The 24,258-nt window shown below is 48.4% G+C and overlaps 1 protein-coding gene across 1 annotated transcript in view; it reads right to left on the bottom strand.

Annotated features, from left to right (window-relative positions):
* ANO2 (anoctamin 2) overlaps positions 1-24,258 on the bottom strand; it is a 357,148-nt gene that overhangs the window by 1,025 nt on the left and 331,865 nt on the right. Inside the window, exons 21-24 of the mRNA XM_032874339.1 lie at positions 14,709-14,861; positions 14,294-14,346; positions 12,203-12,384; positions 1,219-1,324 (exon numbers count right to left, since the gene is read on the bottom strand). Coding sequence (XP_032730230.1) covers positions 1,219-1,324; positions 12,203-12,384; positions 14,294-14,346; positions 14,709-14,861 — 494 coding nt within the window. The remainder of the gene's footprint in view (positions 1-1,218; positions 1,325-12,202; positions 12,385-14,293; positions 14,347-14,708; positions 14,862-24,258) is intronic.

Here is a 24,258-nt window from a genome sequence, read left to right as displayed (position 1 = left end):
CCCGCAGCATTTTCCACGGAAGTGGGGACCATGTCACCACAGTGCCAGCTCGGCCCAATATGTGACCGCTCCTTTATAACCTGGTTCCCACCCAGTTCCCCAAGCCATGCTCTGCCCAGTTCACTCCCCCAGTTGTGGCACTCTCTGCCTGCCGATCACACACACTCTGAGATCCAGGGACAGCGATGGGACCCAGGACAAGATCTTTAGGGCACGGCTGTCTTCCAGGCTCCAACCTATTCCCACCTTGACCTTGAATCTCACTCGCACCTAAGGGCCCAGGGGAGGGCCAGGGGACCAACTGTGGCTTCCAGGGGCTCCTGGGGGCTTCCCACACTCTAGAGCTGCTTCAAGTCACGTTCTTCTCTTAATCAACTTTTACGCAGTTAACGAGTGTTGCATGTGACCTGTGGGAAAGCCAGGGGACGCCTGCAGTGGGGAGCAGCTTTTCAAATCCATCACCCCATCTCCCCAGAGGAAGAAGGGCTATCTTCTTTAGGTGAAAGACTAGCCTATGGGCTTCTCTACTTCCTGGGCTGGGGTCGGGGCAGGATATCTTAGAGCCCCCCAGAGATCTGCCTTCAGGGAATACAAAAGCCAGAGGGAGTGGAAGAGAAAAGGATCCGGGCTCCTGCTTGAAGGGCGGCAGGACCCCATGTGGGACCTGGGGCTGCGTGCCCGCGGCTCTCAGCCGTGCAACCTGAGCTACAGCTATTGTCAGAGATAGTGATCGGGGGGCTCGAGTTTGCTATTCATCCACAGAGGCATGGCCGGATGGCTCTGGGGCCCTCCTCGCCAGGTGTCTCAGGGGCCAGAGCACACTAACAAAGGAGGGAGCCAGCTGAGAGTGAGGAGAACGGTTCCGAACTCGAGCCCCTTCTTGGGCTGCGGAGACCAGGCGGGGCTGTTTGTCTGCTGCAGGGTTGAGACTCTGGTCCCCGCTGCCCTTCTCACTTCCTTTCTTGTCTTAGGTCTCAGTGGGAATCTATCTCCACCCTGCATCTTACCCCACATCTGTCCTGTAACCTTACTCTGCGTTCTGTTCTCTGCCAATCCACCCGTTAATGGAGGTCCTCTTGAGAGCGCTTCCTGCCTCCTCCGCTTTTGGGGACCCCGGTGTCACAGCACCAAGGACACACGGAGCGGAGGGGCAGACAAGGAGACATGGCTGTCTCTACCCCCGCAGCCGGGCTTCTCCTCCTTATCCGAACAGCTTACCTGGAAGATGATGACGAAAGCCAGACGGGCAGACAGAATGGCCCAGTACTGTTTGGAAAACTCATACGGGTTCGGGGCCCACGGCGGCTCTCGGTAATCCTTAAACCTGCCCAGAGAGAAATGTGGTGTTAGGACCGGGAAGAAAGGGAGGGCAAGGGGTGCGTCTGACCCTCAAGAAACAGAGCAGCAGGGAAGCTCCTGGCTCCCAGACGTGGGAATTAGCAGGAAGCGGGAGGGAGGAATTCACGGCCCCACCAACAAGTGTCCATTGCATAAAATGACCAAAGTCCTAAAAAACAAACAAAAAACACCCAGTGTTGGCCGGGAAATGCCTTTTTCCTACTCTCTTGTTAATATCCCTCACGGCTTCCACATGGATTCTTTTTCCAGAAGAGCCCAGGAATCATGAGAGGAGCCCAGGACCATGGGTCCCCGTTGGCCCCACTGGCCCATGAGCTCAAGAGCGGAGGGAGAGGCCCAGAAACTGGACAGTTCTCAGCAGCCCGTGGGCTCAGTGGTGACACAGGTGCCTGCAGACAACCCCAGGCTTCCTTCCTGGCTGGCTGCTCCAGGACCACAGCCATAGAGACGGCTGTGTTCTTGCAGGCCGAGGACGGCTGACTCAAACCAAGCTCAAGGTTGAGTGACTTGGGGGAATGGCTGTCATAGGATGGATGGTCAGTATCCTACTGTCCACATTTACAATCGGTCCATGTGGCTTAAGAAACAAAATGTCAGTGCCTGACATTTGCTCATGCCTCTTTCTCAGACCCGTGGAGAGATTTTCCTCACTGCTGCCTTTTCACTCCCAATTCTGTGATGACTCTTGCTAAAAACCACTCATTTTTGGGGCACCTGGCTGGCTCAGTCAGCTAAGCATCTGGCTCTTGATTTCAGCTCACGTCATGATCTCAGGGTGGTGAGATCGAGCCCTGCTTCGTGCTCAGCAGGGAGTCTGCTTGAGATTCTCACCCTCCCTCCTCCTCTGCTCCCCACGACCCCCCCACCCCGCCTCTAAAAAAAAAAAAAAAGGCTTATTTTTCTCGGACTCACTTTTTTTTCTAAGCCTGGAAAAATGACAAGAGCTAGTACCAGAAGAATTATGACCCTTCATGGAACTGTTTTCTCCATGGAATTCAACAGATCTTTGATGTTTAGTCAAAGCAAAACAAGCCCTGGGGGGGGAAGGACTGGGGTGGTGTCAGGCCACTGAGTAGGGTGCAGGCTGCCAAGGCAGGCAGGGTGGGGACTCTGCGTGACGAGGGGCCAAAAAGGAAAATGACCTGCACTGAACATGCCATACGCACCAATCCCTGAGCAAGGAGCTTTTCTGGAAGCTTTCTCATTCAATCTCCATAGCATCTTCCAGCAGGTGCTGATATCCCCATAGAATATAGGGAACACTGAGGCTCAGAGAAGGTCAGTTACTTGCCTAGGTCTCTCTCCTGGCCAGCAAGGACTACAGTCAACACGAGAATCCAAGTCTGGATGAAGGCGGACCTTTCCTCTCTTGTCACAAAGCACCTCGCCAACAGCTGTGGTTTGAGGTAGGGGATTCAGAAATGGTTTGGGGGTTTTTATAAATGATTTATTTATTTACTTGAGAGGGAGAGGTAGGGGGAGGGGCAGAGGGAGAGAAAGAATCTCAAGCAAACTCTCCACTGAGTGCAGAGCCCAATGCAGGGCAAGATCCCATCACCCTGAGATCATGACCTGAGCCGAAATCAAGAGTCAGACGCTTAATGGACTGAGCCAGCCAGGCGCCCCAGAAATGGGAGGTTTCTGTCCCTTCCCCACTTGGAATGAGCCAGCTGCCCTAAAAGATCCAGGTAAAAGCACGGTGGCTTCCAACTGTCCACAGAGATGCAGGAAGAAGGAAGGAAAAAAAGAGGAAGAGGAAAAGAGATGCACACAAACAGAAAACGGCAGAGCGACAGAGTCAGCGACAGGAAGAGACAAACAGACGTGGACAGTAAGCAGTGGACTAGGGTTGGGCAGGAGGCCAGGAGCTGCCCCTTCCCCACCCCCGCCCTTGCAACAGCTGATCACAGCTGTCGCAGGCTTGCTTTGACATCCGGCTGAAAAGCAAAGCTAACCGCAGCCCAGCAGTTCACCTCGGGATTCAGCGCATCCACCCATGGCCGAGGACAGAAGCACGGCCAGCCCTAGATTAGGCTTGCTAACGGGAGAGAGGGAGAGCATGGCTAAATGGAGAGGGACACCTTCGGGTGGGAACAAGCTCAAGGTCGCTGCCCTCCAGCTGTCCCCCAAAGGACCTCATGGCAAAAGCGGATCTATCTACTCTTCTCAAGACCTCAGGGGGACGGGCGCGACACCTAGCGCCCTTCCCCAGGTCAGTCCCATCTCTCCTGCTACAACCAAAGTCTGTTCTTCTCGTGCTCTAGCTCCACTTAGGAAGGAACAGCTGCTCACTGACCTTGCTCTAGGAGCCACCGCTCACCCCTCTTTTTCCCAGTCTGGAAAGAATCCATAAATAATCTAATCCTGGTCCCACCTCTGATACTAATTCACCACAGCTTTTGGAAATGTCCCTTTGCCCTCCCTGAGTGTCCAAAACATTTTTAAAATCTAACAAACACATGCACTGAATCAAAGATCTGGGGAGAGATTAACACAGATATTTCTAGAAAGCTTTATTTGAAAACACCACTATGCCAATGGGCTAAAGGTAGTTCTGGTAGGAACTAGAGGACAAACGATCCACGGAAAAGAACAATGCACAGTTTAATGAGTTATGCATCTGTTCATATCTCCTTTTCTGAAGCTAACTTTAAAAAAACCCATGACCTACGGTAGTGAGAAATACATTGTCCATTAACGCACACGTAAGTATACGTCACTGAGCTGAAAATCATACCCTCGCCATGTGCGATGAACCAACATCTTCTGAACCTCTTCTGTCTTATCCTATTCTCGTCTTTAAAATGCTGATCATGACTGACTAAAGTGATTTCCTAACCCACTCATGAACAATGACTCATAGATTGAAGAACATTATTCCCGTAAGCTTCTGCCACCAGGAAAGAACTGGTTATTTACATTCCAATGTAAATTCAGATTTCATCATTTTTTTCAAGTGTCATCCTAAGAAGTCAAGCTTATCAAATGTTATCAGTGAGTAACAAGAAGACACTACCTAAAGAGATAATCATCTTTAAGACTAGAAATGGCCACAAAAGATGAGTGATGGGGCTCCTGGGTGGTTCAGTCATTAAGCATCTGCCTTCGGCTCGGGTCATGATCTCAGGGTCCTGTGATCGAGCCCCGAATCAGGCTCCCTGCTCACCCTCTTCCTCTGCTGCTCCCCCTGCTTGGGCTCAGTCAAATAAATGAATAAAATCTTAAAAAAAAAAAAAAAAGACCAGTGACCAATGACCTTCACTGTGTCCACCACGACACATGAGCTGTTGGCCAGGTCAGTCTGGTGTCTAAGCCCCGTGCATAGCACTGGCAAAAGCATATACTTCAGAGTCATCAGGTGACAGCTCAATGTTACCTCTATCACTTTGGTTCTATGTCTTCTCACAAGTTACCCAACGTTCTGATGGCCAAGGTGCTGGTCTACAAAGTGGCCTCAATGTTCCATCCCACAGGGACATGTGCCCCATCAACAACAGCTACTCTTTACCCTTTGCCTGGAGGCAGCTGACACCGCTCCTGGGAAGAGGACAGAGCACATACACAACTGCTCCCAGGGCTTCTGGCATTCTTGGGGGGGTGGGGTGGGGAGGGGTGTCTCTGAGCTCGCGGGCACAGATGTTCCAGGTTTCCCCCCACGCTGATATGAATCAGAAAGGGTCAGCCGGAGCCACAACTGCCAGGGGCTTCTCTCAGGATTTGTGTCCAGGTAAATGGCACAAAATAGGTAAGCCTCAGGCCCATGGGAGGTAGAACTTCTGCTCCATTCCCAGAAGCTCAAAGGCCTTTCAAAACCAGATGCTTCCTCCTGTTTGAGGGAGTGTGGTTCTCCCAAAGTCTCCCTAAGGGGCCAAGCACTGGGAGAACCCCCACATCTGGTCCCTTCCTGTACCTGCTGGCTGGGATTTAAGTTCAGAGTTAGGATTTTTAGAAGCCATTCCTAGACCTCATCCTCACCCCTCCAGAGCTCTCTTTATTGTCTTTGAGGCTTAATATTAATTTTGAGAGTCTTGTAATAAGGAGAGGCTTGCAATTACAAACCCACTAGAGTGTCTAAAAAGCAAGTGTGCACTGGGAGTGGCCTCTGTCACTTACTAGCTATAAGACCCCGAGAAACCTGTTTCTCCTCTCTGAACCTCAGCATTCTAACCTGTAAAATGGAGCTTGTAGAACACACATCTCCGTGCTAAGCACACAGAAGTGCTCCAGCTCTCACCCACCAACCATAAATAAATGAGTATGGGCCTGCGTGTGTGTGCATGTACGTTAAATGTTAAAGGAAAGCACAGTGAAAATTAAATAAGACAATGCATGTGACTGATTTCTGGAGGCTTCCACCAAGAATAAACACAATGGTTTCTCCTGGGAGAGAATGACTGGGGTAAGGATGATCAAGAAAGACTTTTCCTTTTGTATATATACATATGTATACAGAACTGCTTTTAAATAAAAAAAAGTCACAATTTCAAGAGGATATAATTAATGGCAATATTCGGTGGACTCACATTTTTATACCAAGCTTTGAGGAGCAAAATTATAGCGTTAACTGAGACTCATACACGGAAAGTGAAATTGGTAGAAAAATCATCATTATATTGTAGCTCTAAATTACTGTAAGATTATATCTAGATTGTTCTAACACTATGAAAAATCACATGGAGTTTGAATTTATACACTATCTAAAGAAATAACATTCCCATTAATCGAATGTATTTCATTATTGTAAAACAAAGCCATGAAACCCCGTAAAGGTTCTATGAGCTCACTTGATGTTAACTCACAAAAGAAAGTCTGAGAAAGACGCGTGGAAATGTCCCGCCGTGAGTACTGTTGGGGAGGTGCCTAGGACCAGGCAGAGGGGAGGGTGGATGTGGGACAGAGTCGGAGAGGCTGTCCGTTAATGTTTAGAGTTTTTAGTATTACGTGTATCATGAAAATATTATTTTTTTTTTTTTTAGAAAGAAGCAGAAGAGAATCTTTGGAGAGCATTCATTCCATGTCTGCTATAGATGAGGACACTGAGATGCGGAGGGGGAAGAGAGAGACTCCCCGCTCAGATGTCCCCCGCCCATCCTCCCTTGCAGGGGTGGCCAGTGACAGTGACAGGGACATCTGCCACAATTCCTCCTCATCCAACACCACTGTGGGTGGGAAGGATACCGAAGTTACAGACGGAGGATTTAGTCATCAACAATCAGGGATGGCTTTTTCCAAAAATGAGGTTTTAGTTACATTATGAATCAGTTAGTAAATGCGGTTCTCAACTCCAAACAGTGGTATGTTAAAAAAATTTTTAATAGTCCCAATGGCAATTAGTGTCATTTTCATGCTAAACACAATTACATACAATATCTTCATTCCACCTGAGCTACTTTAAACTGCCTTCTGAGACTGGCCCTTAATGAGGGAAAACAGTACAGGCAATTAGGAACTAATGAGAGCCACATTAATCCAGGGGTCGATAAAGATCAGTAATGGCAACACCCGGAAAAGCTGACTCTCCCTCTGCTTTCACGGAGCAGATGACAGACAGCCTCAGACGGAAGAGAACTCTCCGAAGACTTGTCACGTGACCTTGGGATATGCAAGAACTCAGGCCCTGCAGAGGCAGACGCCCCCAGTGACGCTTGGCAGCCCCCAGCAGTCCCACTGGGTTGACCAGGCCCAAGTCCGCTCCCTAGCCAGGCCCTCCCCTGCCGACCCCTTCGCTCCCTTCCCGCGGAGCCGGGAGCCTGGACCACCACCCGCCCTCCAGGACACGGTAGCCCTTCCGCCCTGCCAGCCGCCATGGCTCCTGCCCGCAGACCCACGTCCCCGGACTGTTTATGGATCGGCCCCACCAGAGCAGTGAGAGGACCGAAGTGAACATTGCTCCCAAAATGCTGGGAATGCATCTCAAATGGGCAGCTGGAGACGTGTCCCAACGTTTACTGCTATTTTTAGGATACCTCGATGCCTGGCGAGGCTGAGCTGGAGCCCGAGCCCTCAGTTTTATGTGACCACATTTATCTCCAGAGGTCACTGAAAGCTAAGAATAAGAAGGGTCATCGAGTTCCCAACACAATTTGCCAGAAAATCAGGACAAACTTTTCATTTCCCACCACGGAAGCAGTTTTAAACACTGGGTTTGGGACTAGCTCTAGAGCTCTCTCTCCTTCTCCCTCTCCCTCTCTCTCCCTCCCTCTCCTTCTCTTCTTCTCTCTCTCTCCTTCTTTCATTGCTATCTCTTACAGCCACTGACGATTCCTGGCTTTCATCAGTAGGTTATGCCCCCCTCTAAAACTCCTGAGACGCTGGGGAGCCAGCCAAGTTCCCACAGCATGCGGCGAGTAGGACCCACTGAGGCAGAGATTTCCATCAATAATTATTGCCCCTCTAGGAGAAGGTAGCCCCGAAGTACACCTATTTGGTATGTCGTATCCAGATAATAGGCTGAGCCGGCTCTGGACACCTGTTTACACCGTAGAGTAGAGCATCTCTGTTTCAAATGTAACCCACTAGCCTTCACACTGCAGCCAGAGAGAACCCCAATGACAAGTGGGATCTCATCCCTGCTCCCTGTGGCTCCCCACTGCCCTAAGGGGGAGTCCACACACCTCCGTAAGACCACCACACTCTTCTCGGTCTGGCTTCTGCATTCTCTTCCCTCCTCGCCCTCAGAGCTTATCCACCACTCCAGCTCCCACCACCCAGCACCAAGGAGCTCGTCTACCTGGAAGGCCTTGTTCTCCCCAGACCTTCTTCAGCACTTGAGGCTCCCTTCCAGTTGCCCCGCACTCCTCCCAGCCCTCCCAGACCAGCTTGGTCGTGCGAACGAGGAGCGTCATCAAGAGCATCAGTCTGGCCAAACTTGCACAATGTTTGACCTCTAGCTTTTAGCTCCTCTTAAGTTTCACCACAATACTCGGGTCTGGGTTAGGTGCGTGCCTCCTTCTGTGGGGCTCTCGGAGCTCCCTGAAGTTACCCTGTTATAAATTATTAAAGCTAGACTTTAATTGCCTGCTTACTTGCTCATCTCCTCCATCTAGACTTCTTGAGGGAGGTATTGTGTCTTATTCCTTATCATGGAACCAACAACAAGCCTTTCTCGTAAGGTCTCAAAAATAATTGCACGGTGAACCCATACTCTTTACTGGCACTGGGTAAGGAAATCCTGTCAGAGGCTCCAAAAATCATTTTGGTTTCATCTTGCAGAAACATTTTCTTAGCAGAAATATAGAACACACTTCCACACATGCGCCCAGTAATAATTCTGCCACTTTGCTGGAACAGGGTTGGTTTTTTTTTTTTTTTTTTTTTTGTTTTTAAAGATTTTATTTATTTATTTGACAGAGAGAGACACAGCAAGAGAAGAAACATAAGCAGGGGGAGTGGGAGAGGGAGAAGCAGGCTTCCCGCTGAGCGGGGAGTCCCATGTGGGGTTCAATTCCAGGATCCTGGGATCACGACCTGAGCCCAAGGCAGATACTTAACGACTGAGCCACCCAGGCGCCCCTTTGTTGTTTTTTAATGGGTCCCTAATAAGCCATGATCCCATCAGCTTACATGGAAACGATGGAGAGAGGAGTTATCGGGGCTTCGGAGCTGGCTGGGCAGTCCAGGAACTCTGGAAGCAGCTGCAACAAAGCTTGACCTGCTCCGTGTGTACTAGTAATACCTGGTGTGCAGGACATTTGCTGTTGTATCCAGTCACCTTAACTTCTCCCCATGCAACTACCTCCTACTCTCCTACTTGGTGCTTCAGACGGAGATCATTTCACCTCCCACCTCCAGCTCCTCCCCTGGCTACCATGACTGGTTCTGGGGAGGGCACGCCTACTGATCCTAGCCAATGAGAATTCTGCAGGATCTTTCTCTCTGGGAAAGAGGTATGTTCTCGCTTGGACTTGGACCTAGGAGCTGCTGGTAGTTGACTGGAGTAGTACTGCGAGGGAGGTGGAGAAAGATTTGGTGTAGGCAGACTTGATTGAATCGTCTTGCCTAAAATTAGAACTACTTTCAACTTTCAATGTGGCGGCCCTTTTATGTTTAAGCCAATGAAGCCCCTGATATATCTGGAAAGCATATTCACAGTGTTTCTGGAAGTTCCGATGGTCAGACACAAGGTCACAGACCCTCAGTGCTTCTAGACCGACTAAAGAAACACTCAGGGGGATGGGACCCTGGGCTGGCTCAGTCAGTTAAGCGTCTGCCTTTGGCTCGGTCATGATCCCGGGGTTCTGGGATGGAGTCCTGCATTGGCCTCCCTGCTCTGTGGGGAGCCTCTCTCCCAAAAAAGAGAGAGGGGAGGGGAAGGGAGGGGACGGAAGAGGAAGGGGCGGGAAAGGATAGGAAAGGGAGGGGAGGGAAGGGCAGGGGCAGGAAGGGGAAGGGAGTGGAGTGGAAGGGAAGGGAAGAAAGACAAAGTGGGCCCCTGTGTGGCTCAGTGGGTTAAGTGTCCAACTCTTAATTTCGGCTCAGGTCGTGATCTCAGGATCATGAGACTGAGCCCCTGTGTCAGGCTCTGCACTCAGCGTGGAGTCTGCTTAGTTTCTCTCTCTGCCTCTTCTTACTGCCCCCCTGACCTGGGAGGTCTCTCTCTCTGTCTCTCTCTCTCAAATAAATCTTTAAAAAAAACCACAAAACACAGTGTCAGCCCTGCCTCGCCACAACCCACACGGTGCTGCTCTCTGCCATGCCTGGGGGCTGACCTGCTTTCTTGGATATACGTGAGTTTTACTTCAGGATCTGTCCCTGAAACCCCAGTGACTCAGAGAATTCTTTACCCTTCTAAGCCTCGGTAGAATGGGGAGCTTCGAAAAGATCATTCCTATACCTTCTGGTTACAGAAACGATTCTGGAAATACTACTTTGCAGGGCCGACTGCTGGCCGACTTCATGTACCCTGCTGGAGCCGGTCTGGACGCTACCAGGAAAGCCTACGGCTGGGACACATCCTCAGTGTGCTGGAACTATGTCTGTCGCATCTGTGGGCCAAAATCTAGCAGCAAGGACAGGCAGTCCGGCGTGGCGGGTGCACAGTGGCCGCTGTGCACTGCATAGCTGCAAATCTGCCTGCACAGGCCCTCAGTCCCAGAGTGAGACTCCCTGTGGCGCCAGCTGTGCAGTTACTGGAAACATCCAGGCTGACAGAAATCGTTATCTGTGACTAAATTTACTTACCTGTTCTTGGATCTGGTCGTTGGTTTTGAGTCTTCTCCTGGTCAGCTAGAGCGCAGCCCTACAGCTCTCCCAGTGAGGACCAGATACCCTTCCATTGCAATCACACAGGGGTACGGTTGACACTTGATCATCTGGGTGGGGAGGACCAATCGTCTCCTCTCCTGTGTGGCGTCAGACTGTGAGTCTGAACCTGAGCGGCCATCTCTCGGATGGCAGGCCTTGGGTACCAAGCGGGAACACACGACAGCTGTACCCATGGTCACCCCGGTGGCAAGAACCACTGAAGCCTTGCTTCTCTGACAGAGGGTCACCAGCACTTATGTCAGACACGCTCAGGGATGGCCCAGAAAAGCCCTCCATTTATCCCTCAATACCTTTCTTAGGTTTTGGATTTTATTGTATTTATTGCTCTATGCTTTTTGGTGTATGATCTGTGATCTTTGCCAAAGTCCTTTACTATCATCTCATGAGGGTTCAAATTGGTTCATATCTGTTCCTCTCTTTATTTGCCCTTCTTGAATTAATAGTGGATTTTTCTGTTTCTTGGCTTCCATGTTTCTTGTGCTGGTGGTTTTCTACCACAACTCTGACCTAGACCCCTTAGGAATTCCAGCTTAGTTGTGCCTCGGAGTTAGGTGAAAACTTTCCCACCATTCTTTTTTAATCAATGTGATTGAAATCAAATTCATCCTATGTGCCATAAAATTGGATTCTCTTAGCATTTTCCCCATCACTGTCAATGGACCCACCTCTGACCTCAGCCCAACCTTGAGAGATATCCCTGGCTCCGGCTCCCTCTTACTCTCTTGCCACCAATGCTACCATGTATTACAGTAAATAGCTCCTCACTTCCTCCTAATTCCTTCCATCACCCTGGACCATGTCTGCCGTGGTTCACGCCTGAATGATGACAGCAGCCTAGCTGCCCTCCCTGAGTTCCCCCAATTCTAGTCCATACTTCTTTCTGACTAATTTTCCTAAGCCTACACTTTACCTATCATTCTCTCATCATATTACAATTCCTGCAATATATCAAGATTTCCTATCATCAACTTCATCCTACCTATTCAAATTCAACAATGTTTTGGCTTATATTATCCTAGGAGTTCTGGTATACTGTATTTCCAAAACTATTCCTTTTTGTTATCTTCTAAGTGCTCTTCTTGCTAACTACAATACCTAGCCCCTAAGTGTTCATCTAACACTCCAAATTCATCCTCATCCTATGACTTAGCCCATGCTGACTCCCCAAGTAGCATACTCTCTTTCCATCTTACATCTCCTCCCGGGCCTTCCAGGAAGCCTACCTTTCCTTTCTAGCCCCCGCGGATCTTCCTCTCCTCTGAACACCCCCAGTGCTCACGGTCCACACTAGATAGAGTCCCTGAATAGCACGCTCTGTCCCATCTGCTCTGCTTGATTTTTCCAACCAGACCACAAAGGCCTTGATGGTAAAGACAAGGCTATATACTTTGCTCTGTACTGTCTGGCAAAAGACACTCAATAAATACTTACTGATTCACTGAAATCGATTTATAGTGATGCAGGGGGCTGAGGGTAGGAGAAAGAGGGAGAGGAGAGTGATATAAATCTAGATCTTCCAGATAATTCCTTGGTGACTTCTGGTCACCTGCTGCCGCCCTCCTCCACCCAATTACTTTACCTGCAGAACTGAACCTCTTGGTCAAACTGTGAGTTTTCCGGCTGCGTTCCTTCCTTCAGCTGGCTGACGTTGAAAAAGGAGAGGGTGTGGTTGACAAAGCCATGCAGGGTCCCGTTGTGACTATAGGCGTACTGGTACACGAGGCGGGGGATAAAGTCGGAGGTGACAGCGATGACAAAGGCCTGAAGGACAGAAGCACAGGGGCTTGAGGGGTGTTCAGGGCGGATGCTGTCCAAGTGGCACAGGGTCCCTCTGGGACCCCCTCTTGGGCTCCCCATCCAGAGGCACCACTCTGATAGAGAAGTCCTTACTTGGAGCTCATGCAGTTTCCCACCTTCGTTATGTGTAAGTGAACCCACTGGACAGTGGCTGGCCACTGAGAGTACTAAGCCAGTGCGGACTATTGGGTTCTGGCGGGAGTGAGCCCCTCTGAAATATCCAAGTTGACAATGATGTCGGCCAAGCCAAGGCAGAGTGGAAGAATTTTTGAGAAAATTACTCAGAGTGACAAAAGTGCCACTTAGAGGCAACGTGTAAGGACACTGGCTGACGATGAACCTTTGCCTCTGCGGGACACCAGAGAATCAGGAGTACCAGGGACATGGTACCACAGTTCCCTCTGTTTGACCATCGTCTCTTGGCACTTTTTAGCACAGCAAGTGAAGGAAGTTGTGTTTTCATCCATTGGACTTAGGAACACTGAGACCCCGCGGGGGTAGGAGTGGGTCTTGCTAGATCCAACCACACGTGCCCAATGTACTGTCTGGCATATTTAAGTGTCCTATAACTGTCTACGGAGCAAAGCAAACAGCGAGTGAATGACGGCATGTTTGAATGTGGAGGTACTTTCTGCAAAGAATCTTAAATCTTTCTGGCAGGTGTTTATACTGTATTCCGCACCAATAATTAAAGCTATTTTTTTTAAAATGTAGTTTAGGTATTGTTTTCTACATGTATATATGAGCGTGGATGGCCATAACCATATTTGAAAATGAGTAAGTACTTACTGAGCTCTTGCTCTACGTCCTTTCATCTTCCCATTTAATCTCCAGAATGATCCTTTTTGGCAGGTAATCTTATGCTCTCCCATTCTTACAGATAAGTAAAGAAGTCTTAGAAAGGCCAGGGAGGCAAGACTTCTTGTCATTCTGTGCTATGGTGGAAAGTGCCTAGTATGCAAGGCCCCTGTCCTAGTAAACACAACTCCAAAGTAGCTACTGATCTAGTCTCCGAATTCCACCTCATCTGCCAGCCTTAAGATGTGCACTTCCTACTTTGAGCATTCAAAATGCAGGGGGCTGATTCTCTCTGCCTCTCTAGTCATTTTATGTGTTCTTAACAGGCAACCCAGTCCCAGCCAGAACCAAGGTTTCTTTCCCGGAGGAAAAGGGGCCGTGGCTTTCTTGGTATGCACCAGGCCGGCGGGAGTTTCTTGGGAGATGGAACAAAAGGCCCTGCCGGGCCACCATCCATACAAAAGGCAGGAGCAAAACTGCCATTGGCTTGGGCCCAGCAGGATTTCCCCTGAAATGCTGACATGTCTGGCAAGGCAGTTAAGGAGGTCACAACAGGTAGGACCCGTCTTCTTGTCTGTCCTAACCTACGCATGCCAGAGTCCGTGGGGATAATTACGACTCTGCATTGACAGCTTGGAGTAACCGTAATGAGGAACCACGGACCTGGGCACCGGTCCAGGTACTGTTTAGCTTGGGAGTAGAAAAAGAAAGGAAAGAGATGGATAGATATGGGGAATTCTTTCCTCATTATTCTTGGCTCCGAAGAAAGATCAGATTTTTGACTCTTAAGGCCAAGGTATGCATTCTGGTGGATAGTTACCTTTTGCACGGTGAAATGAACAAGAGCGTCGCACAGCCCTGGCCGCTGCAGGAGTCAGAAGGCATGGAGGCACCATTAACCTTAATAAGGTTAACCTATTAACCTTTGTTCAAGGCGGCCTTGAACAAAGCTCCAGAATAAAAGGCTGGGAGGTAACGAGGGCTGGGACCCTGCTTTGAAAGCCGCAGCTCCCCTAGAGGACCCCTCGGCAGCTCCCTTCCCACAGAGCTAGGGTGTCACGGAGGGAACACTTACGTTGCTGATAACGGAGAACTTGCCGATCCCGGAGAGAATGTCAAACCAAATCCCTATAACACAGAGAGCAGCGCGTCGGGCTCGCTGCTACCCTTGGTCTGGTGACAACAAGGCCGCAGCTCAGGGTGAGGATCCACAGACAAGGTACCATGGAGGTCTGTGAGGCCCCCAGGAATGGGCTTGCCTAGAAAGGCTTAGGTGCGCCCGCCTGGAAATCAGGGGGACAAGTGGGTGTGGATAAAGGCCTCCCAGAGCCCGAAGATATGAGGACGAGGAGCTCCAAGGGACGGTGAGGCAAGGGCTTCCTCCAGCCCTCTTGAATCCAGAGTGAGACAGTGATGGCAGGATGCGGCAGGGAGCCCAAGGGGATGGATGGAGGCGAGGGCCTGCCATGATCTCTATGCAGGGGACATACCGATATCTTTGGTTCTCACGGCATCTGGCCGTCTCAGCTCTGTCACAAACTTCTTTGCATCAAGCCGCACTTCGATGACATTGTTGAGGAGGGCGAACACAGGTGCCAGAGGAAAGGAGGCCACGAAGAGGGTGACAAAGCCAAACTGGATGACTAAGGGAGAGAAGAGCGTGAGGAGCTTCCCCAGGAAGAAGCAGGATCTAGGTCAACCTGGCCTTGCAGCCACGGCCCCTTGTTTTTTCTTACGGGGTCTCTTTCCCGCCTTGGTCTCCCAGCTCCCGCTTCTTCTTGCCCCATAGCTATTGTCTTTCTCTCCCAGTGCCTGCAGGCCCACGGGCCAAGGCCATTGCCGTGGAGCAGACTCTGCGTGAGGTATGGTGAGGAGATTCGAGAAAAAGAAAAGTCTTTACTCTCTCCTTTCCATCACTCTTTATCTCCAGTCACTAATCCTGGTCCTCTAACTCACAGGTTGACAATCTTTCTCAGTAAGCGTCCAGATGGTAAGTATTTTTCCATTTGCAGGCCACACCATCTTGTCACAAGGACTTAACCCTGACATTGTAGGGTGAAAGCTGCTAGGGACAGCACATGGACAGATGAGCTTGGCTGTGTTCCAATAAAACTTTATTCACAAAAGCATTACATAAAGTGGGCTGGAATTGGCCCATGGGCCATAGTTTGCCAACCCGTAAGGTCACTTAAAAAAAAAAATCACCTCTCAAATTGGGCCTCATCTTTCCATATAAATAGTCACTGTTTTTAGAAAGTTTATTCATTCATCACACATTTATTGAGAGCTCACTGAGTGTCAGGCACCTTGCCAAGTATTTCAGGAGGCAAAGGTCTGGTCCTGCTTTTGGTGAGCTGAGTGTCAAGCAGAAGAGAGAAACATACACAAAGATGAGCGCCAAGATTGCATGCCAAGAGAGAATGAGGAATGTGTCAGAGATAGCGGGACCCAGGAGAGGGGGAGCGCAAGCCCATTCATGGTGGGGGCTTAAGAGAGCCTCCAGGTCAAACACCTAAGGTTGGTCTTCAAAGATGGGCCTGGGCTGAAGAGAGCATTCCAAGCCGTGGAAGCAGCGTGAACAAAGGAGAGAGGAGGCCTGTGCCAATCAGCGTGGTGCCCAGCCCTTCACTGCATCTGCCTGGGTCACAGCCCAACCCCCTAACTGCTTCCCTTGTCCAGTTTGTCCAGGCTTCTATTGCCTCTTCCCCTGATCCTGGCACTTACCTATCATAAAAATGGCTCTGGGCTCCCCTCTGTTTCCTGACTATCAGCCAAATTCCTTATCTCGGGAGGCAGGTACTTCATGGTCTGCTCCCCACGTACCTCTCTAGCCCTATCTCTCCACATCTCCCCCACAGCCAGCATGCTTCTGGCTTTAGGCACTGGGCTTCTCCCCTTTGGGATCTTCCTGGAAGGCAGCAGGTGCCCCCCTCGCCTGTGCAAAAGCTCTCCAGCTAACAACATCTCTGCAGCCCAAAGACCATTCAAATGTCATCTTCTCAGAGAAGTCCCTTCCTCCTTCTCTACCCTCGCCCTGCCCTGGCTCCTGCCTCTGTTACCGCTCTCATCGTGTGCTGTTGTGACTCATCTACTCTCACTTCTTTTTCACTAGACAGGCGAGGGCTCCATCCATCCATAGGGGCTCAGCAACCATAGTCCTGAGTCCTGGGAAAGCCACAGTCTAATAGGAAGCCCCTACATGCCATGGGCAAGTTATTTAACTTCTCCGGGTCTCGGTTACTTCGACTGCAAATGGAGAATGACGATGCCCATCTAGGTTGTCACAAGGGTGAGTGATATTGCACCAATCAGGTGCTTAGAACAGTGTCTGCCACCTAATAATTGCTCAATAACATTATCCCTTATTGGGATAAATATCAACCCTTATGAGTGGCTGTGACATAGACTCTGCACAGGGATATGTTACACAGACACAAATTTAGGCTGTAAGCCCTGAATGAGAGTCGGGAGGCCTGACCTCCAGCGTTGGAGGTGTTTCTCACTAGCCATATGTCTTTGCGTAATTCTCTCTGTCCCAATGGGCTTCAGTATCCTCACTGAGAAGGCCTGAAGAGACTGGTTTAAATTCCTCTCCAGGTCTGCTTTGTCATGATGCTGTGATTCTCATTCTCTTGGAAAAGCTTCAAGATTCTACAATATTCAAATAAAGAATGAAAACCCAGGATCTAAACTAAAAAAAAAATAATAAAACAGAAAACGTTCACAGAGGGATATGCCCCGCGGCAGTAGAAGTTTCGAGAAAGAGAACCTGCGTGGAACTGCTTTTGATCTGGCAGTTTGCTTGGGCCCACAGTTGTGGGTTTTTGCTCTTGTCCGTCTCCGTGTGGTCCTTGATGCCCAGCAGGTTCTCAGCCAGCCCCAGGGGACTGGCAGGTGTCAGTTGGTGGCAAGATCACCAGAAGGCGCAGATTTGTCAAGGTTGGGACCTTGGAAGGATGCCTGCCAAGCTGGCTGGCTGAAGGGGTTGGGGCGGTGGGGAACGGGAGGAGAAATCTTCAAAAACAAGCTCTGGGAGCCAGTTCAAAATGCAGGGTCTCCAGCATCTTTTAAATCAGGCTTTGCTGAGGAATTCACTTTAGAGTCAGGGGTAGGGGTGGGGGCAGGGGGGTGGAGGGGACGGAATTAACAAGGAAAGCAAAACAGATGTTAGACTAGTTTTCTACAACCTTTAAAATACATGTCTGTATTTAAGTATATGTATGAATGTGTCTTTATTTGTGGACTTCTAAGTTGGTCTTCTTGATTCTAATGAGTTCAGTTCTACAGGGCAAGTGTTCTTCTTTTTGGTAGTGACTTCCTCGAGCAAAACCGTGCAAACCTTCCAAAGCCCCCACAAGGGCCTGGCAGGGAGACTGGCAGGGGGAGGAAGGGAGAGGTTACTTCTGAGCGGCTGTCAATGTACACAGTACGCCATCACCACACTTGCGCAAATGGCATGCAGACACCCAGGGTTTTCCAGGAAATAAGAAAATAGGACTGTGCCCTCACTCTCCTTTTCTTCATGTGATCTCCAGGGGAGAGATGAGCCCTCTCCCTGGGGTTGCCCTGGTGATTTGTTTTTTTACCTTCATAAACTATCCAGACCTACAGGCTCCCTTTGGTCTCTCCTGGGTCAACATAAATGACTTTCAGTGGTGGCTCGATGCTCACAGTGCGCCTGAATTACCCCAAAGCCATGACACGCTTCTTATTTTCTCCTTGCCATGGAAGCCTATGTCCAGCCCTGTATGACCTCAAGGGGTTGGGCTCAGGAAAGGCCCGTGGTGCTGGGCCTGCAGTGACAGGACACCCCTGTTCCCACTCTGATGTTCCGCAGGGTACCCTAGGCCATGAGGACCCCTCTCTGCAGATGTCCTAAGCAGGAGGGGCTGCCTGCTTGGACAGGGCACACTGCACATTTCCAGGAATCAGCCCAAAGAGGCAGAATCAAATAGGAAGCTTTGTTTTATCTGGGGGAGGAGAAAAATATAAAACTCTAACCCTCTAACATACACATGCCAAATCCAAGACTTTTTAAGTCAAAGGCCTAAAGGCTGTATCAGATGGGCATCCTTCTGGATTCACTTCAGAGGACACAACGATACTGGCCTTCACCAACACCAAGATTGACTTCTACAAACAGCCAAGCTGCATTAGGATAAGAACGTCGCCGGGAACCCTCCGTGCACTGCGTAATAGAAGCCAGCTTGGCTTGACCAGTAACAGATTAAACCTGGCCAAGCCAATTAGGCAGGAATCCGTAAGTTGATTTTCAGCTAAACCTTACAAAGCCTGCTGTAAGGAGCTCCAGCAATGCTGGGAGGGAAGCACAAAGACTGGAAACACTCCAAGGCACAAAGTCCATTGCTTTTCTCCTCTCCCTGTCCAGCACCTTCTCAAATCAACACCAGCCCTATACTGCCTGACGCTGGAGACAATTAAAATCTTGGCCTTCGTTACCTGGGCTTGGGTTAAAATAACAAGGAGGAGTGGGTTAAATTGAACAAGATGGCTTCCAGCAAGGACATTCCAAGATAATCTACTTTAGGAAGAAAAACAGTGCATCAGGTAGAAGAGATTAGCCAGGATTTATGGAAGAGCTCTTGATCTTCCAGGATCTATGGAAGAGCACAGTTTTTACTCATTAATTTAAAATTCTTCAGTGAAAATATCCACCTTCCCATCACACATATGCCCATATGCATGCACACTCACACACACAAGCCCAGATCCAGGTTGTGACATTCAAGACTTTGTGATCTAACCCAAATTTATTTTTCCAAACACATCTCCTTCCCACCCATGCTCTGAGCTCAGGGCTAATATTTAGCTGGTATGCTTGGAGACCAACTCTGCCTGCTTTCCAACCATTTCAAAAAACCATTTCAAACTCATCATGTTTTCTATATTTCTGAGCCTTCATACATACTTCTACTATCTGTGCTGCTCTAATTTTCATCCTCTTCTCATGTGCTGAATGAATTATAATCTGCACTTCAGGTCTGACTCAAACCTAAGCTTCTCAATAAAGAACGTTTTCCACCCTAGTCCCACCACCTTGCCCAGGCAGAAGTAAGTGCTACAGTCACCTCCCCTACTCACTCCCATCATGCCTTGCATACATAGCTCTACTGGTCTACTCGACTCAGTCCCTAGATGGGGAGCCCCAGGGGACCATGGACATATCAAATTCTTTTCTGAGTCCTCACAATTTTGTGTGGTGCCTATTCCACAGCAGGTGTTCAGAGGTTAGTTGGTTCATAAATATAAGGTTATTATTTTCACCAGCTGTAATCACAAAACAGATACAAAAAGAGGTCAACTCAACTGTGTGAAGGGAAATCATGGGACTCAGTGATGGTGAGGAGAGATGGGACATGAAATGCTGACACCTTGACACGGCAGTTCTCAGTGCTATAACTTGCATGGAAGACTTGGAAGAAAGTGAGCATAAAAGCAGTCAGTTAGGAGAGTCTAAATCTAATGAAAATCATCATAGTGTTTTTTTCCCTTAACTTTCTATAGCTTAGTAAAAGCAACACAAGTCTTCTTCTTCTTCTTCTTTTTTTAAAGATTCCACCCATTTATTTGACACACAGAGAGAGATCATAAGTAGGCAGAGAGGCAGGCAGAGAGAGAGGGTGAAGCAGGCTCCCCGCCGAGCAGAGAGCCCAATGCAGGGCTCGATCACAGGACCCTGAGATCATGACCTGAGCTGAAGGCAGAGGCCTAACTCACTGAGCCACCCAGGAACCCCAGCAACACAGTCTTCTTAAGGGGATGACAAACTGTGGGCTCAAGAATCCTCCTTTTCTTGAACCACTAACAAGCAATGCAAGGAGATAAGTAAGGGACTTGGTGATGTGAGTTGGTCTTCTCAAAGATTCAGCTAGAAACAGTCCCTTAATATAAACACTTATGTGAAAATAGAGCAAGGGAAGGTCATCACTGTTTATTTTGTCAGCCCATATTTCAAGGCTGTACCCAGTGATGTCCGTCCCCTGAGGGCAAGGGAAGCCAACTGGGCTCAGCACAGAGGGTATCCGGTGTAAAAAGGAATTGCCAAGTGTCGGTTGATCGTTAAACAGGAAGAGATAGTGAGGGCGTGAGCATGGGCCTCTACTGCTTAGGAAAACAATTAAAAGTGCTGAAAGAATTTAAGAAGGTTCTCAGTGTCCATCAGTCACCATTCGTTCATCCATCCAACAATCATTTATTGAGCACATTCTATATGCTGGACACCATGTCTGTTGCTAGGAAATGAAGATGAACAAATTACTGTGCCATCCTCCCAAGAGCTCACAGTGCACAGTGGAGAAGGGGACATGTGGACAGACCCTGCTGGTGTCAGAGAGTTAGACCTCTAACGGCAGCACTCCCGGAGCACTGGGGCAGGAATAATTCACATTCACCAGCAGATCGATAAAGCTTCACAACCATTGCGCTTGACTTGAAGAGCAAAGCAAAAGGAGGGCACGACAGTGAATCTTGGAACACTGCATCAAAAGCTAATGATGTCTTTCATGGTGATTAACATAACACAAGAAAATTTTTTAAAAAACAAAACAAAAATAAAGTAATCTGGATTTGGAAAAAAAAAAAAAGAAAATAAAGAAAAGAAAGCATTTGAAGGTTGGCTGTATGGCTGGTAGTTAAGATCTGTCATGAAAACCATGGATCCAAATTTCCAAACTACTTAGGACATAAAGATAGCAGGTGGAATTCCTCTCCTTCTGTATGGAGTCACTTGGGGTTTATACAGTGGATCGGGCTCAATTCAGAAATTCTGGAAGTCACAACAAGAAGAAAAAGGCTGGAATGAACAGCATAAATATTAAGAGTTCACTGCATACAAATGCAACTTTGGGACAGATAGGCAAGGCATACTCTCTTCATTTCTTTGTGATTAAGGGAGAGCCAGTCCCCACTTTTTCACCAGATGAACAGTGAAACACTAGTTTCTCCAGATGGAGGAAGAAGGTCCAGTGATTTCTGAGAGTCCTGCTACTCAATAATTCAGAGTCTAGTTTGGACGGCAGAATGCAGGTTGACAGTACAATGCCAACCAGTCCATATGCATCCCTCTTCTCTACCTTGGGAATAGAGGCTGGGGCCATGGGAGCCTTCTGGGATGAACCCTGCTGATGACCACAACAAAGGGCAGGAGAATGTGGCTCTCAGACATGGGGAGCTTAAAGGCTTGGACACTATGGTCTTCTGGAAAAATCTGCCCATCGCTCCCCTTCCATAGTCTCTAAGCAAAACTCCAATGCTCAGTCTTCACGGAATCTCAGCTGGCATTTCCTACACATCTACCAGCGTAGGACGCATGCTCTCTGGTCATAAAAACAATCTTCAGTGTCAAGTATTATTATTTCCATTTTCAAGTAAGAAAGCTGAGTCTCAGAGAGGTAAAATAATTTTCCCAGGGCCACGGACCTAACAACTGATGAAGCTGGGAAACAAAGACAGCTTCTGATGTCACCCAAATTCCATGTCCTTTCACCACACAAAAAGGAAAATACTCAGCCCTGATGTGACAGTGTCCATCCCCCTCCCTAGCTGCTTTCATATCTCTTGGGCTTCCTTTATTGGATCTTCTCCAATCTAATTTCTAATCTTCCTGTCGGATAATTAACCAGCAATCTGTACCGATATTTTCACTCTCCAAAGCATCTTCGCTCACACGTCTTCTGCGGCTGGTGCGTTGGACAGTCCCTGCTGTTTTCTGTGTCACTGCTCCTATCTGGCTGCATTTGTGCCACCTCAAAAACCTTGTATCAGTGGACCCAGTTCAGCTTCTTCTTTTTTAAAAAGATTTGTTTATTTATTTGAGAGAGAGAGAGACAGAGAGAGTACAAGCAGGGGGAGATGCAGAGGCAGAGGGAGAAGCAGGCTCCCCACTGAGTAGGGAGCCTGATGTGGGGCTCGATCCCAGGACCCTGAGATCATGACCTGAGCCGAAGGCAGATGCTTAACAATCTGAGCCACCCAGGTGCCCCCTAATTCAGCTTGTTAAAACTAGAGAGAATTGAGGGATGAGATCTACTGATTTACTTCTGATTTTCAGAGAACAGCTTAGTGACTTCCCAGTAAATGTTTATTGTGAACAGATGAATGACCTGGCTTACTCACTCTTGTTTACTTTATCCACCTGCAAAATGGGAATGCGAAGACCAGTTATCCATTCCTTCCTCCCATCCATCCACCCATCCATCCATCCGTCTGTCCGTCCTCTCATCTACCTATTTGGGCTGTGGAAACACAGCCAGTGAGGTGGAAGGACAATGAAAGTAAGCATGACCAGAAAGAAGTTCCCAAGCAACAAATCATGACTGAGAACTTTGTTTCCTTTATTCCTTTGCCCTTTCATCGGGCTGTAGAAAAATCCATAAAAAGAGCATATAATTAGGTTTACAGAATTTTAGACAAAAAGGAAACGACAGGGAAAGGAGGAAGAAACAAATGTGCAAATTCCAAGGACCCATTCCGGGGCTGTGGCTGAGCAAGAGAGCGCACTCTGAGCTTCCGGGCTATTACAGCTAGAAGAGAAATGGGAAAGCAATGAAGGTCTCAGTAAGTTTTAATCTTAAAGACTGCCTTCCACTTACTCATCCACTCATTTCACAAGCACTCCTGGGCATCTCCTGCATGTCAGGAGCTTTCCGTAGAACCTCGAGGGGTATGGTATCCAGACATACTGTGGCCTTTTCTCTTAAGTAGGTATGGGGAGAGGGACTCCTAGCATGTTACATGACAAGCAATGTATGCTCCAAAAGCAAAAAAAAGGGAGGGGGTGGCAGGGAGAGAATGATAGAGAGAGAGAGAGAGAGGGAGAGAGAGAGAGAGAGAGATGACCTGTGACTCACCCTACTTCCCAGAAATACTGGAATGAGACTCTGGATACTGCCTGAACTGTGTTTAAATGCCATTTGGAGAAGATGGCAGGTGCCTGATTATCCAGTGAGATGACTCAGTTTGTATAAACAGGATGGCTCAGGGAAAGGAATTTCCTGGCTCTTTGAGCCATTGCCTTGTAGCATACAATCTTGGAGTTCTATGAAAGAATATTTGGGCTTCAGTGCTGATGACTGTACAGATACTCTGGAATATTTCATCATTTACATCTAAGGCACCCTTGGGACTAGATTTGTATGTCTGGTCTGTTGGGAACTTGGAAATTACCCAGTGTGGTCCCCACCACCCATGACCAGAGAAAGCATATCAGAATAGGAAAGGGATCTTGAGTGTCATGTGAGTCACTGCTCTATCCAAACCTTTCTACTCTTTCTTTAATAAGTGGCTACCTTTGCCTGATTGTTACCCAGGGAAGACACTCAGTGATGTCTGCAGCCAGCTCTTTCCATTGCTTTCTATTCTCTGTCTCAGTGGCAAGCCACTGAGACTTTGGGCTATTTGTTATGAAGCTTTACCATAGCAGCAGCTGACTATTACATGGGATACTTTGCCTAAACCACCCAGATGACGGGACAAACCTACCAATTTGTATTGCTGTAGGAGACCTGCCTTTGAAAGGATAGCATTTCTTCATTACAAGCACTTGAAAATAAGGCATCTTGGCCCCCGGCTAGGGGGAAGTCAAGCAGTAGACTTTCCCAGCTCTCTGGCTGTGGTGAACAGAGATGGCTGTAGAGACCAACTGTCACTTTGTCTTCAAGGTCCTCGCTATAGGATCACCTCTTTCATTCTTTATTCTTCCTTTTTCTTCTTGAAACATTTATTAAGCACTTACTGTATGCCAGGCCCTGTGGTTAGGTACTATGAATGAATAAGACACAGATCCTGCCCTTGAGAAGCTCCCTTCCCAATTTCATGAACATGAACACAGGCTACTGGTGTTTCATTGTATCACTTATTTACCTGCTAAAATGGTAACAAAACTTGATTAAGAGATTCCTTTGGAACTTACAGAATTAAATTCAGGCCTACCTTCTTATGCCAAATTCCTCTCTGTAACAACCAAACCACCATCAGTGTCAGACAACTACACTTGCAACCCTTAAAGCAACTGAAGAATTT

Source organism: Lontra canadensis, unplaced genomic scaffold, assembly GCF_010015895.1.
Source record: "Lontra canadensis isolate GAN:19392208 unplaced genomic scaffold, GSC_riverotter_1.0 scaffold53, whole genome shotgun sequence".
NCBI classification, from domain to species: domain Eukaryota; kingdom Metazoa; phylum Chordata; class Mammalia; order Carnivora; family Mustelidae; genus Lontra; species Lontra canadensis.
This window is presented reverse-complemented; position numbering and strand designations above follow the sequence as displayed.